This window comes from Chaetodon trifascialis, chromosome 15 (genome assembly GCF_039877785.1).
Source record: "Chaetodon trifascialis isolate fChaTrf1 chromosome 15, fChaTrf1.hap1, whole genome shotgun sequence".
NCBI classification, from domain to species: domain Eukaryota; kingdom Metazoa; phylum Chordata; class Actinopteri; order Chaetodontiformes; family Chaetodontidae; genus Chaetodon; species Chaetodon trifascialis.
Window position 1 is genome coordinate 12615390 of NC_092070.1, and position 16057 is coordinate 12631446.

General features: G+C 42.1%; 1 protein-coding gene across 14 annotated transcripts in view; it reads right to left on the reverse strand.

Moving 5' to 3' along the window:
* The window catches only part of cacna1aa (calcium channel, voltage-dependent, P/Q type, alpha 1A subunit, a), a 78488-nt gene that overhangs the window by 40120 nt on the left and 22311 nt on the right, over window positions 1-16057 (reverse strand). For 10 of the 14 annotated variants that reach the window (XM_070980709.1, XM_070980707.1, XM_070980711.1 and 7 more), the window contains exons 4-20: window positions 13915-14006; window positions 13059-13211; window positions 12334-12521; window positions 9228-9331; window positions 8989-9104; window positions 8148-8192; window positions 7932-8015; window positions 6794-7000; window positions 6136-6248; window positions 5815-5927; window positions 5591-5722; window positions 5302-5374; window positions 4917-5034; window positions 3935-4002; window positions 3666-3772; window positions 1327-1377; window positions 314-482 (exon numbers count right to left, since the gene is read on the reverse strand). In XM_070980709.1, coding sequence (XP_070836810.1) covers window positions 314-482; window positions 1327-1377; window positions 3666-3772; window positions 3935-4002; window positions 4917-5034; window positions 5302-5374; window positions 5591-5722; window positions 5815-5927; window positions 6136-6248; window positions 6794-7000; window positions 7932-8015; window positions 8148-8192; window positions 8989-9104; window positions 9228-9331; window positions 12334-12521; window positions 13059-13211; window positions 13915-14006 — 1933 coding nt within the window. The remainder of the gene's footprint in view (window positions 1-313; window positions 483-1326; window positions 1378-3665; window positions 3773-3934; window positions 4003-4916; window positions 5035-5301; window positions 5375-5590; window positions 5723-5814; window positions 5928-6135; window positions 6249-6793; window positions 7001-7931; window positions 8016-8147; window positions 8193-8988; window positions 9105-9227; window positions 9332-12333; window positions 12522-13058; window positions 13212-13914; window positions 14007-16057) is intronic. The other 4 variants (XM_070980718.1, XM_070980714.1, XM_070980712.1 and 1 more) reach the window with 3 other exon arrangements.

Consider the following 16057-nt stretch of genomic DNA (forward strand, 5'->3'; position numbering starts at 1 on the left):
AGTGGAGAGGATAGAGAGGCAGCAAGGAGGGAGAGATCGAAGATACAGAAGACACAAGAAGTCGATGCAAAGTTATAATTCACAAGTCTTTCTGTAGCAAGACAGAAAGTGGCAACATTTCTCAAAGAAAAAATCAACTATGAGTTACAGTCACATTTGGCATTTTCTGGCCAATATATAGATTACACATGGCAACACTTTCTGTACGTAAATAAACAGCAGCTAAGCAACATGTTAACAGTCATCGTCATCGCCATCACTTGTGTACACTGATAGCACAAGTCTAGGGGCCTTTGTTTGCCTTGTCCTTTACATTGTTGTGCTCCTCCCTCCCTGTCCTTGCCTTCCAGCGGTCATCAGGGTCCAGCTCGTTATAGAGGGCCTCGCGGCTGGACACCAGAGTCTGTCTCCTCAGTTCCTTGGTGCGTTGTTCCCACACTGATTTATTGACCCCCTTATTGTGGTTCTTCTGCTGCTCCTTACTGCGAAACGAAGCAGGGTGGACAGAGAGAGGAGGCGATAGACAGCATTAAAAACTTGTTTAAAGACACATACCGCTGTGCAAATATACACATAAAGCCATGACAATGATGTGAAAACTAACACCAAAAATATAAGTACACAAAATAGCCAGGACATAAAGACACACTGTGGGCCACAGACATTTAAAGGGTCATTTGGCTGGACCTACAGAATAAGGCAGCTCAACAAAACAAGGTTCTGGGTGTCGACACAGCTTACCAAAGCACTGGGCAAGACAGCCCTGATTTGGTAAACCATGTGGGGACACAAAAATGGAGGATAACACTGAGGCAAGGTCAGAATTTGTTATAATATATATTCTATACTTAATAGTTATAATTAACTTACCCAAAGTAAAGCATATAGAATTTATTGAACAGGCTTTACATGAGACAAAAAGCCAAAATGGCACCCCAAAATCCCCACTGAGCTTTACTGAATAGATGGCAAAGTGCAGAGCAGTCTACTTACAGAAAACACTGACACTGTCAGTGACCACCTCCTTTCTCACCCTCCAAAACTACTACCAGTAATCAGCTTTACCTCCTGTTTCTCCCAGGGCCAATAGTCAACCACAATAAAGCAACAGCCGTACTGCAAGGTGACGGCAACAGAAAATGTACTCTTAAAAATAAGCCAACACAAAAAACAGCTAAAGAAAGCCAAATATGTAGTTCATAAAGAAAGTTAGGAACAAAGGTACAAGGAAAGGATGGTGTTCTAAAACACAAAAGAAAGCAAGGAATGGTTGTAAAGTCAATCAACAGAAGGGATTCAGAAATGAATAAACAAATAAATAAATACCAGTCCAGAAAGGGGTCGGTAGCGTTGTGACACTCACTGTGTACTTTGTTGCTGAGGAGGGAAACAGCTGGTGAGTGAGATGGCACGAAAGAACAGAAAGGAGGATTTCATTCCAAAATGGGCTATCCATCCAGCATTTACAAAAGTCCACCCCTAAAAATGGTCACTGTTCAAATAAAATGGGCTGTGAAAATTACTAAAATGAGTAAAATAGATTCCTGAGAAGCGAAAACTGAACAAATGTCAAGAAACGGTAAGCTTTGACTAAAAGATCGAGCATTTTGGAATGCAACCCTCCACACATACGTACAAACACACACACACGCACAAAACACACGCACCCAGGCAGTCACACACACTCACCTCTGAGGTTTGCTCCGTCTATGAATCTGCAACAAAACCTATTTATTTTTCGCTGTCCTACTTTTTGCCATCTCACAAATTTCATCTTTCTTGCATCACTCACTTTCCCTGCACGATTACTGCCATTCTGTCCCGATCACTCTTTGCATCTTCACCTTTCTCAACTCCCAGCATTATCTGATGATTGTATTTGTCTGTACGGCATTTTTACTTTAAAATGGAAATGTTTTTCCAGTAAACGTCTTAATTTCCCTCTGCTTTGCTATACAGCATGCTAACAGTTTAGCGCACAACAAAGCTTAATGGAAAAGATGGTTAAACATAATTTCAAGACTGTTATCACAAGCTATCGTGCATTTATATTGAAAACACAGCAGTGAAACTCTTTCAAACTATACTGTAACTGTATTTCTGCAATCTGCTGTGCACTGTGTCATTTCTGAGAGCACTAGTTAGTGTCACGTATCCTTACAACTGTTTTCCATGGGTTTTATGTAGCTTTCACGGCAGCCTCCTTCCTGAACCTACCATGGAATATCTTCTTAAGAGATTCTTCATGCTCCACTGATGTCCCCGAGTTTAAAATCCCTGCTTTGAAAATCTCCTTTGGAATTTCAATGTCTTTTCTTTTTTGCATTCCAGAAATGAGGGATTTGGATTTACGCTGATACAGAGGAATGTAACGCACAGTGTGGCCCTACACAGATAGTACTTGGTTTGTTTCAGGAAAAACAGTTAACTCAAATCTAATCTAAGACTCTATTGTCGACTCCCTTTAAAGTACAAAAGGATTAAGCAACATCTAGAGACATCTCTCACATTTTCTACATACAGTACATGCAAGTGTTTACTTTTCCAAAGCAAGTTTGCTGCAGGATACTGGGTAAGTATGCTAGTGTGGCTTTTCTAACTAAACTGACACACTCTCCCTCTCATACACACCCCACACACACAGATACATGTACATTGTATTGAAAAAGAAATATTACACCTTAATAGGACTCCCAGGTAAAATAAAGTTTGTGATATACAAATGCTCACAGCACAGTGAAGTACAGTACACACAGTCACAAGAAACAGTGTGATTCATGAAATGATGATGTCATGAGGTTTAACTCTTGGCTGTGTTTGTTCAATGCATCGGTGTGTGATGGTCTGTGCGTGTGATATTAAGTGGGCAGAGGCTGATGATCAAAGCAGTAAAGGTCAGAGCTGTGTGTATGTGTGTGTGGTATTTTTCTTAGCAGGCTTGGGCTCCCCTGTTGTGCCATTTTAGGGACAGACCATAGTGTGGTATGTGTGTGTGTGTGTCTCTATGAGTGAGACTGTGTGAACTTTACCAGGAGTGAAAGGAAAGACCCCTGTGTATACAGAGAAAAGAGATCAAAGACTCTGACTCTCCTGAACAGGGGAGGGCTGGCCCAGATCACTTCAGCGCTGGCTTCTGTGTGTGTGTGTGTGTGTGTGTGTGTGTGTGTGTGTGTGTGTGTGTGTGTTTTAATATGCACATAAGAATGTGTGTATGTCTACCTATGGATAGAAAAAACTGGATGATTCATTATTCCTACGAAAGTAATATTTAAAGTAATTTAGTTGTTGTTGTATTGATGAAGCAAACTAATAGTGTTGCTGAATAAGCATATAAAAGACTGCACAGTGAAAGCACAACTGTGAGGGGGGAAAAAAAACTCACTTGGATAATAATCCAAGAGGAAGGAGGGTCATTTTGTCAATAATTTGGTGCAGTGTGTGGTTGTAAACTTAAGCAGCATCAAGAGCTCTCTGTTAGGTGAAGTATTTTTTAGGGTTTAGGGTTTAGTATTGCTTTCTCAAAGATGTGTGAGTCCTAGCTGCTGAATGAGTTTCTTTTTAAAGGTACGTACAAATGTTCGCTTTAAAGCTCCTGCTGATTTGAAAATGTTTCAAATGGACATAAAAACGAGAAAAGAGCGCAAGAGTGACAAACAGAAACTCACGCTGCGATAGAGAGGTTGGCAGCAGACAGTGGGCTGACTTCAGCCACCTCCTTGGCTTTCTGCAGGGCGATCTTCTGACTGGCAGCCTCCTCTTCCTCCTGTTCATCCTGCAGAGAGGGATTCAAAAGCCAGAGATGAACGAGGTGGGAATCATGAAAATGTGGGAAACAGAAGGTATCCATAAAGCAGAGGAGTGCAGTTCTTATGACTTTGAATGTTCAGAAAAGATGAAGTGCTGAGATTTTAAGTAAAAATGGACTGCAGTGTACCTTGGTGAGTTCCTGTGCATTGGCCAAATTGTCCACAGCGATAGCTAAGAACACATTCAGCAGAGTGTCTGAACTCAGAGTTAAAGGAAATCCAGCAAGTTACTTTGCTTGTACATGTGTATACAGCAGGGGTGGGCAAACTGTTCCACAAAGTCTTCTTTCCAACCAAGCAGCAGCACACCAGACTTGACTCATTCAATCAACTGATCTCACTCTTCAGACAGCTGATTGGTCAAACTGTGAGCTCTTGATTGGTTGGAAAGAAAACCTGCAGCCACAGCGGCCCTTTGTGGAACAGTTTGCCCACCCCTGGTATACAGCATGCACATAGAGTGGCAGACTAAAAATTGGCTAAAACACTGCGCATACTGTAACTCTTGGCAGAATGACGTGCTGGAGAGATGACACAAGAAACAATAATTCATGTTACCAGAAGACCCCAGAGGATTACTGCTACCCGTGAATGTGGAATGTGATATATAAGTCATCGTATTTCTAAAATATAATGTTTTGTCTGTGCTGAATTTTAGTACCATCTACTGGATTTTAAGATGTATGGCATTCATTTCGCTAGGGTCTAATGTCCTATCTCACAAATGTCATTTCAGATTAGCTGCAAAATTTATGCTGTTTAATGCTTCCACCAAGTTTTATGATTGGGTGAGTAGTTTTTCTGTAATCCGACAAACAAACCCACTCACCAGACCAAAACCATAACCTCTTTGGCGGAGGGAATAATAACCATGTTATAATTATCATTTTCTGATTGGACTTAGTGATATAAATGGCAAAAACTATGTGCGTGAGTTACATTAATTAAAAAGTCCGAGTGTGTATGTACTGTATATACATATATATATGCATGTATTCAGTCTTAACTGAAGTAAAACTAAACTGTAAAACATAACCGCAAATGTCTTCATTTCAAGTGCATGTGTGAGTGTTTTGTGTGCTTCTTTGTATTTTCACTGTCAAGGGATACAGTTGCCAAAAAGCGTGAGTACGATGAAGAAGACAGAGAAGGCCATGCCCTTGTTGACTCCGCCCTGAGATTTGATGCCATCATACATCACCATGTTCCAGTCCTCACCCGTCAGGATCTGGATCACACACACAAATAGTCAGACAAGGCCATATTCACTCCAAGCAAATGTAATCATTTGATGAATTATGCTTTCGACTAATGACATTTAACAACTCCAAAGTAGCATTCTCCATGTTATATCACTTCCTCACACGCAAATCCTCTTTAGTCCTTTAATCATTTAGTCCTAATCCAGCCCTCATCTTCCCCCACCTTTCTACCTCCCTCCCTCCACCAGAACTCTCCCTCCCTTCCTCCCTTTTACATCATCTCCTTTCCTCACCTGGAACACTGTCATTATTGCTGCGGGGAAGGTATCGAAGTTGGTCGGAGGGGTGCCATTTTCAAAATTAAACCTACCAGGGCAAAAAAACATGAGAGAGAGTCAAATGGAAGAGAGAGACGTGTGAGGGGAAAAACACAAGCATCTTTTTGGAGAAACTATCAACAACGACTTCGCCGATCTGACAATGAACAGAAACCAATCTCGTGGCGGAAAGTCAAATGACGACTGTTAAAAGGGAAGGACGAGAGAGACACAGGGAGAGAAGGTTAAGGGAAACAGCACTGACTGTCCTCCGAAGAGCTGCATGCCCAGCAGGGCAAAGACAACTATGAAGAGGAAGAGTAGGAAGAGCAGGCTGATGATGGACTTCATGGAGTTGAGCAGAGACACAACGAGGTTGCGCAAAGATGCCCAATACCTGACAACAACAAAGAGAAAGTGTACGTTTAATTGCTTATGTATATTATATATCATATGGAAATAATAAAAACTACAATACAGCAGACTCACTTGGTGACTTTGAAGATCCTCAATAACCTGAGAGCTCGTAGCACACTGATGCCAAACGATGTGCCCGGCTGGATGATGGACCACAGCACTTCAAATATACTACCACATATCACCTGATACGGACACAAGCATGTGGTTATTCATCATAATGGGAATACAGTGTGCACACATCAGCAAACCATCAATGCGTCTTTGTTAGTGTGTGTGTAAGGTCTAATAGGTGTGAAGTGAATGCCTGCACCTGCTTGTGAGTTTGTGCTTGTGTGTGTATCTATTTGTGCCTTTGTGTACAGGTGTGTCCCCGAGTGCTGTCGGACTCACAATGCAGTCGAAGCAGTTGAAGGAGGAGTTGAGGTAGGCCTGCTTGCCCAGGCCGTACATCTTCACAAACATCTCCGTCAAGAATATCCCCAGGAAGATGAATTCAGCAAAATCTACACGGAGGGAAGACCAGAAGCTCAAAAGTGAGAGGAGAAAATCAGTCCCTGCATCCTTCAACCTGTATGTGAAAATTATGCTCCCACCTATCCATCCTTCCATGTCTATAAGGAAGGGCAGTGTTTTATCATATACTTAAGTATGCGTTTGATATAGAAAATTCTATTTTGTAATTTGTGTTCGCAAATAAATCTGTGATTTCTATCAAATACATTCAACCTTTCACTATACTGTTTTGTAGTATTGAAGTATCAAACAATGAACGACCCACAACTCGTTTAAAATCACTGTATCTCATTTGTGAGTGTATATCACACAGAGGAACACAACAATTATCTGTGCAAAAGGAAGACGTCCTATGTTTGGATGTGCTTGTGTTAAGTGGTTGGGTCAGCTCTTTTGTGGATTTAGTCACATTTTCTTAAGAATTTGCTCACCCACTCCTTTTCAGTAATCTGTGATGAGGCTATTTGTGCATTTGTGAAGCTAAGCTGTGCATGTTTGCACTAAGCATGCATGTATCCCCCTCCCTCCTACTCACTCAGAAAATCTGAAAGTGGCTCTGGCTGGTCGTAGTGCACTACTGCCACACACAGTGTGTTGAGGCCCACCAAACACAGTACCGTCCAGTAAAAGGCCTGGGACTTAACAACGTGTCGGATTAAGAAGCGTAGCCGTCGCTCCCGCCGCTTGAAAGTCGATCCTTCGAGCTTGGAGCTCTTCAAGCTGGCACGGGCAAACGGTGAACCTGGAAGGATAAGCGAGGCAAATTGTCCATTATTAGCGTCACGGTGAACCCAACAGTGGTTTATTAGGATGGTTTTGTGTATTCTGGATCTTAGTGTACAAAGTCATGTTTCACTTAAACACAGACACTTAGATGGCACATATGATATACTGCAGGTCTCGATGTTCCCATGGCTTAACGGGCAGGTAAAAGAGTATGACAGCATCTTCCCACAAATTATTAAAACAAAGATAAATATTTTCCATATGGAGCAATTAATTTGCCATCATCTTTGCATATCTGTCCAGACCAATAACAGTATTTGCTACAGACTTTCTGCTTGTTGACATACTCCAATGAGTTTTATAAGCACTTTCTATATCTGCTTTTATTTTTAGGTAAATATTGATGCATAATTCAGTTTTGGTAGCATCATCTCCTCTCTTCTTGGCAAATGCTGTCCCAATTAGATTATGTACACAACATAATATCACTACATGGAATATAAAAATCCTTTGTTTTATGAAAAAGCGACTGTCGGGAGAAAGAGGGGTTGGAGGAGAGAGGAAGGGAGGACGTAACAAGGGCAGGTTAGAGAAAAGAAAGGTAGAAATTGAAAGGGGGGGGGTTGGGGACAGAGAAAAAAATGTAACACGAGAAGAAGAGAAGTGCACAGGAGTGGACAGGGGAGGCAAGGAGAGGGAAGGAGAGGAGAGTCGGGTAATGCTGATATGCAAGATAAGGTAGCATCTGTATGTTCCTGTGGTTTGCCTTTGTGTGTGTGTGTGTGTGTGTGTGTGTGTGTGTGTGTGTGTGTGTGTGTGTGTGTGTGTGTGTGTGTGTGTGTGTGTGTGTGAGAAAGAGAGAGAGAGAGAGAGAGAGAGAGAGAGAGAGAGAGAGAGAGAGAGAGAGAGAGAGAGAGAGAGAGAGAGAGAGAGAGTACGTATCTTACCTACTGCCAGATCCCCCTCCCCTTCCTCTGGGTTTAGAAGCTCAGCTTTGCTCTTATGGTTCTTTGTGGCTCTCCTACGGGAGCCTGTAGCAGAAAAAAATGCTTAATCTATTGTACAACAGTACTGATATGCTTGGATGTGTTCAATTCATTAGTATCATTAAAAAAAAAAAACATAATCATGCACACAGAACAAAGAAAACAGCAAATTCATACCATCATAATCGTTTTCATTTTCATCATCTGCCAAGATGACCTCTTCTACAAAACACACATGAGGAAAAATGTTAATACAGTATAAACCCACATTAAATGTATCTTTGATGGCTTCCACATCATCTAACAATCTTTTTTTTAATCATCAATTGTCATTTCTCATTTTAATTAAAACTGGTAACAAAGTCTATGGGCTGCACCTGTGCTTGGTACTCATCCCTCCCTCCTTTGTTTTTTAGCTTCCTTGTTTTTGTGTAGATCGTCTTTTCAAGAAGATCAAAGGTCTGTCCTTTCTATCTGCCCCTTTATCCCCTCCTTCCAACATCGAACCCTCCATTCCTCTTATCTTCTCTACATCTTTCCTGTCATCAGCAAACGGGTCAGAGGAAAAAGACGAGAGAGAGGAAGAGAAGCACGGGCGAACAGCCGGTCTTCTCATTGGAAGCATCAAACAAGTGTCTTTAATCCTGGTGATGTAAGTCAAGGCTGTACAAGTGCACTGGCCATAATTCAAGTTTGTTTGTACAACATTCTGAGGAGAGCTATACTTTCTGTATACTTTACCTCCCCCAGGGAGGAAATTAGGTTCCAGTAGACATTCCTCACTGAAATATTTAATTTGTGCAACATGATAGGCGGGAGATGACACCACAAGTTTGGGAAAAGACTCTGGTGAAGATAAATCGGCACCCAGCAGAAACAGCATGAAGTGTGTCTGATCATCGACACCGGTTTCCAACACTTTGTCCTAATGTATCAAAACTATTATGATCTCATATGATGTAATCCAGCAGCTCATTTTGTAGCGCTTTATGGTTTACATACATAATAATATACGTACCAGCTTTGCAGATCCACTCAAGATAGCCATTGAGCTCCCTTTCGATCTGCTGCTGTCGTCTGAGCTTCAGGAACTCGCTCCTGTTCTCCACACGCTCTCTCTCTTTGGCAAACTCCCTGCCGAGACACACACACTCATTTTTAGTGTGATATGCATACAATAAACATTTTTAAATGAGGATAATAGGATTCAAATTCGGACTCACACTCACAAACGGATACACACACGCATACACTTACCCTGACAACACACCCAGCACCAGGTTGAGCATGAAGAAGGAGCCGATGATGATGAGGGGGATGAAGTACATCCAGTTCCATGCACTCCCTGAGGCATCGTTGCTCTGGAAGCAAACAAACGCACACACAGACATCAGACAGAGTAATCAATGTTTTGCTCTTCACCTCTGAACTTGTTATAATAGCATCTAAGCTAACAGAAACATCACTTGGTTAACAGTTTATTGCAGTGAGCACTGGGAGATTTGCCACCGCTCACAATGACTGAGACATTAAAACATTCCTACATAGTAGGATGACTGTACAGCTGCATGAATCAGCTCCAACGGCATATGCTTTGGTCCGTCTGTGCTGAAGGCTACGGGTATGTTAACGTCTGTCTCAGCACCCGCGTTTTAAAGAAAATATCAATGCAATTTATTAGGCCTGCTCGTCAAATGAACGCGCATTTATTTGCATTCGGGCACCGCACAGATAGCACGTGTGTTAAATGCTCAGTCAAAAGCTGTTAACAGAATTAAAAAAATAAACCGTATTAGATCTGTCTTTATCATCATTAAATGTGGCCGGTGCAGTAAAAAGTGCTGTCCACTGCTGTTGGAAACATAAACAACAGCAGGGCTGACACGATTTTGCTTTAAGTCATCTCAATAAGTAAATGCGTATCTGCCACTCTATTTAGCTGCTCAGTGCAGAGTAAATAATACATAACAAATGCTTTGGTCTCTCCCTCTCCGTCTCTACCATCCTGCTGTCCAGGCTCTCCCTCCATTTCTTTATTCTCTCCTTTTGTACCCTTATGTGAGACCCCTTTCTCCTGCCTTTCCCATGTGTTTTATTCATTCTGATGTTTGCTCATTTCCTTCCTTAATTCCTATCTTCTTACCTTCCCTCCTCCCCTCCTTTTTCTGTCCATTCCTCCTCACTGTGTCAACACTGACTCTTCATTTTACCCTTTCCCACCTCCAGACCCTCTCTTCTCTTTGCCACTTTGTGTTCTTTTCTTACAGCCTCCCAGTCTATCACCCCCTGTCTCCTTCTCCCTCCATCTTTCCTTCTTCCTGCATGTAAGCTGGCATTGCCGCTGTGTACCCAATGTACCGCAGACCCTTTTTTCTACCATTAAACTTTTATCGCTCCCCTCCCCAGCAGCTGCAAGAATAACTTGGGCTGAACAGGCCCTTTTAAATATAGAGCAGCACCGGGAAGGAGGGACATAGGGATAGAGACACAGAGTGAGAGGGAAAGGGAGGAAGGAAGGGAGGAATGTAGAGAAGAGAGAAAGGTAAGAAAGAAAGAAAGAAAGAAAGAAAGAAAGAAAGAAAGAAAGAAAGAAAGAAAGAAAGAAAGAAAGAAAGAAAGAAAGAACAATGGGAAGAATGAGGAGGACTGAGAGGGAAAAGAGACGACTACAGTCGAAGACCCTCATCTACCTCTGGTTTCCTAGCAACCGTTGCCACTGACATCAGGGAACTATTCAGTCTTGGGCATGAGTAATGACACTGTTCAACACCTGGTACCTATTTTATGGGCAGACGCACACTGTGCACATGTGAAAATCACTGGATGTTTTAACACTTGAATTTCAGTGTTTTATGAGAGAACGTAATCTTTGATGTTTGATTGTGCAGCTTCTGAATTTAATGAAAATACTAACGACAAGAATGGATAGCCTAAGCCCTAAGGTGAGTGACGTTTGACTAGTTATTTCTAGTGCTGTCAAAAATATCGCGTTATTAAGGCGTTAACGCAAATCAATTTTAACGGCGTCATTTACGTTCTGACATAGTGAACTTGTAGTGTTTTTATAAGCTGTGGCCACTGCTAGTAACGTTACAAAAACTACAGGATCCGATTGTAAACCGGAAACAAAACAATAAGCACGCCCCACGCATGTTTTGGTCTCGCCTGCTCGCTAGCTGTGAAAGTGTTGGCGGATGTCAAGCGCGAAACACCGAAATGGATGCGAACAAGATTCTGAATAGAAAGTTTAGTTTCAAAAAGTTGCCAGATGGGTCGACTGACAAGACCAAAGTTTGGACAGAGGCATATGGATACCGCAGCTAAGAAGAAGCTTACTGCAGCCATAGCCAAGTAATGTTCATTGTTTCTGGAGAGAAATAAGAGGCTGCGTTGATAAGCCTCTGTTGAATAAACAGAAGAGCATCACAGTCTGACTGCTTGTATGTTCAGAGGAAAGTTAAGAAAGGAAAGTTTGAACCATGGTTTAACTGCAATATAGGCTGAATCCTAGTTTACAATGATGTGCAATTTGTAACTTTATCTTGTATCACCCTGTTTTGATTCCTTAGAAAGGCTTGTTGAAGGGGCTTTTTTGTAACCAAGTATTTATTTTTTTTGTCATCTGTTTATTGACAGTGTTAAAATGAGTGAGATTTGATTCATTCAAATGTGAATGTTAGTGTGAAATATAACACTACACATTGTTTTCAATAAAAAACATTTGCACAAAGCAAGCCTATCCACTTTTCCATGTTGATAACAGTATTAAAATGATAATTAATGGGACATTTAGAATAGATAAAAATGTGCGATTAATTTGCGATTAATCGCGAGTTAACTACGACATTTGTGCATTTCATAAATAAATAAATAACTATTTTAATCGATTGACAGCACTAGTTATTTCATTTATGCTTTTGGTGGCAGGACACAAAATGGCCACCAAATGCGACAACAATGGGAATACTAGTGTCCCTAAAAAGAGGGCTCAGATGGCAAACAGACTGGTACTGTATAATTTCCAGTCTGAATCTAATTAATTGGCTAGAGTGTTTGTCTGCTGGTGCAGTCAATCCATGACAAGGACTGATGGGTTTTGCATTCTGGGTTATCATCCTCTTCACTTGAATAATCATTTCTACTCCTGGCTGAGGGACCTGCAACTTTCAGTTGACTGACTGGTTGCTCAGTGGCCCCTTCCTAAAGTGCCTTAAACAGTAACTGGTTCCTTCAGTGTATTTCATTCCTGCTAGATACATAGCTTCATATACACATGCTCTGTACTCCTGGACGGGCTGAAGTGGATAATGAGGTGGTCACTGAGTGTGTAAATGTGTTCCAAGCACTGTTCAGCAGTACGTACATAGTAGAGCAGTTCAGTCCAGCCCTCCATGGTAATACACTGGAAGACGGTGAGAATAGCAAACAGGATATTGTCAAACTGGGTGATGCCGTAGTTTGGTCCCAGCCAGTACTGTCTACACATGGTGCCGTCTGGACACAGCCGTGACGGAGGCTCAGTTCCACATGGAAACTCTTCTCGGATCTCACCTGAACATGGATGAAAAATGGGGAAGTGTTTTGAAACAAAAAGCAAAAAGGTATCAATATGTGTCTCCAGTGTCCACAGTGACATCCAATTCAGATCCAATCACTGGGTCACAGTCATGACACGGCACAATAGGCTAACCGGCTTCAATTATACAGACATGTTCTCAACTTCTTGAAATCTTTGCAGATGGAATGTAATTTATAATATTAACTCCATACAGGGACAAACTAAACAGATACTGGCAATAAATGAGACAATGTCTGTGGAAACTGCCTTTCCCATCACAAAAACATGTAATGGAAGGATTACAGAGAATTTAACACCAAAAATGTCACTTTGTTAAACTAAATTGCATTTCCAATTTTAGCACAGTAATGATTTAAAGTCTACCAACTGCAGCTGGCATGACTTTCACTGGGGAAACGGTTACAGTAGCAGATTAATCCTAATTGCCCTATTGGCAAACACACACACACACACACACACACACACACACACACACACACACAGATGGACAGAGACATGCCGCCCTTTACCTGTGTGATTGTCAAAGCAGGTTGTATGGAATTTGCCCATGTAGAACTCCAGACCAATGATGGCGAACATGAGGATGGCAAAGAAAAGAAGCAGGCCAATTTGCAGCAGAGGGATCATGGCCTTCATGATGGATTTGAGCACCACCTGTAAGCCTGGATGACACATTGTACACAGTATTTCAGATCCACCATCAGTTTTAATTTCAATGGATTTTAAACAATTACAAGCAGGTTCAAGGATCCCAAAGACAAAGAGGTGCAACCTGCTTCCACCTCCCCCTAATTATTGAGCATCAGGTTACACTATTAACCACTTTGCTGCATTGGAAGAGCTGCTTACATCATGGTGCACACTACAGTATGTGATGGAGGGATTGAACCTGTAACAAAATACATCTGAGTTAATATAACCCACGTGAAATGCTGTTTTGTGGAAACCAACCACACCTTTCTAACATTTATCCCATATTGGAATGGAAGCTTCACAGGAAACTCAGTGACTTTTATGATGAGTAAGCCTTGGCTTGCCTGTTCAACCCTGTAGTGGCGTCCATGCTATTAATAACACTGCGGTGGTGCTGGAACACTACTGCCACTATAACATTTAAAAAAGGAGCAGAGAGTGCATAGAAGAACCACTTCTGTTGGAACACTTTGGGTGTATTATGCAGAATAACACAAAAGCTGCATAAAATCTTGACACAATATGCTTCTCCGTGCTATTTTGATCCTCCAACAAAATCTAAAATTGTTTAAAGGAATGTCATTTTCTCAGCTGTTTGGGATAAAAGACAAAAGACTGTGAGGTCGATTTTTCAATGTCACTTTTAGATCAAGCGAAGAGTTTTTGACTTACTGGGAATACCGGACACCAATTTGAGGGGCCTCAATACTCGCACAGCCCTGAGGGTCCGCAAGTCAAAATCTGAACCCACAGTGGACAGGATCCTAAAGGGAAAGAGACAAATGCAGGAAAGTGTGCACAAACAGGCAATCAATATTTAAGCTAGTCAAGCTTGTCACTGTCAGTTAGCCTCTTCCTGTTTTCCTCTGTCTCTCTCAAACACACACTTTTATAAACACACACACACTTTAACACAAACCCATGCCAGGTCATTACAAGCAACTGGGTGAGCGCTGTATGTAAATCCAGTACGAGCTGAGATAATCAATACAGCTGGGAAGTGAAGTAGGACAGAGAAGTGTATTGAGAAAAGAAAGGGATGGACTGAAGGGAGAGTGCTATGCATCGGGAGCACAGAGGGGCCATAAGATGAAAAAGTTTGATGAAAAGAGTGATGGGGAGGAGAGGGAAGATGGGGCTGATGACGAAGAGGAAGGGGGGGGGGAGGAGCTTAGAGGCATGGGCAGAGAGGGAGCGCTGGCAGATGGTGAGGATCAGAGATGCTGACTTGCCTATTTTTTCCTATTTTTATTCCTGGTACGTGTAAAATGTTTTGACCTCGAGCCGTCGGCAGGCTGCAGAGTAAACATGTTGTGGTGTGCGCTACGGCACGTGTCTCACCACTCATCTTTGAAAGACAGACTTGTAAACAGCATGTGTGTGTATGTGTGTACTTGAGAGGGTTAAGATGTTCCCTTGTGCTGCCAGACTTCCAGTCAGTACCTTCGTCTGACGCACACTGTGAATCATCCTCCTTCCCACTTCTCTCTCGCCTCCTTCTCTCTCTCCCTCTCTCTTTCAGTCTCTCTGACACATTTCCACTTTCCTCTGTTCCACTAAGAGGCCCAGTGACACAGCAGAGCCTTAATCACAGGTTTGAAGTCAGCCTGCTTTGCTTGGAAATGCACAAAACTGACAGGAAGGGAAAAGTAATACCAACCCAGGATCTATGGGTGAAGGCATACTCAGTTGTGGCTTTGAATGCTGTATTGCATTACAAGGAAGCCCCCCAGTGGTAGGTCCTCCATCCCAAGTGTAGGCTGGGGTCCTTGTAATGACATTGTGTGATATCAAATGCCTCATCAGAGGCTGACTTGTAACTGAGAGGTTTCTGGTTTAGTCACGAGGCAACACTGTACTTCAGCTGTGTGTGCATCAAAAACATTGTCACAAAAAGTGGCCTTGAGCAACTCACTGCATCCTATATTATGACATGTGCAAAGAAATACAAAACATTAAGGTGCATTACTGGAAGTGATATTCAAATTTAAATCAAAGAGTTTATGGAGACTTTTCTGGGATGGCGCACCGGTAGTGATGCGTTTTACGTCAATTGATTGGTTTGCCAGGCCTGAAGGGGGGGGCAAATGTAGCCATGGAGTAGACTACAGCAACATGGGGCGGAGCCTGTGGTGTCATAACCACGACTACAGTGTAATTCATCTCACTGCCAAAAGGGGCAGACATAAGTCACACACAGCAGGTTTAATAACAATATGATACTATATTGTTGAAACATTGCTTCACAGGGAGGTCAGAGTGCAGGCACATCACGCACAAGCAGGTCAGGATTCAGGTCAGTGTTTTGGTCAAAGGTGCCTAAGCTTAAAAGATGCTTGGCAGCACATAACACTGCATAGATGCAACTGAGGATGGTGATAAAGGGAGAGAGGGAGGGGATGTAGGTGGAATACAGTATGTAGTGCACAAGGGGAATAAATGCAATGAAACAATAAACAGAATGTGAGGACAGGCAGTATTAAGCTTAAAGCATAATATTTAGGAACAGTTTCCAGACACACACGCGCACGCACACACTTTCATACACACAAGCCTGTGACAAATGAGTCCGTCCTGTGTATCTCTGCTGTGCTCCATTTTGGGATACGATACAGAAATCATTTGGGGAAAATCCTTTCGCTGCAATTCCACGTTGTTTCGTGGAATCTATTTCTGCGACATGACAATGTATCAATACAGTAATAACTCTGATAACAATAATGAAGATGCTGATAACACAGACAATGATGACAATGACTATGATGGTAATATGATGACATTTCCATTTCTACATGGCACCCGTCGTCACAGTGTC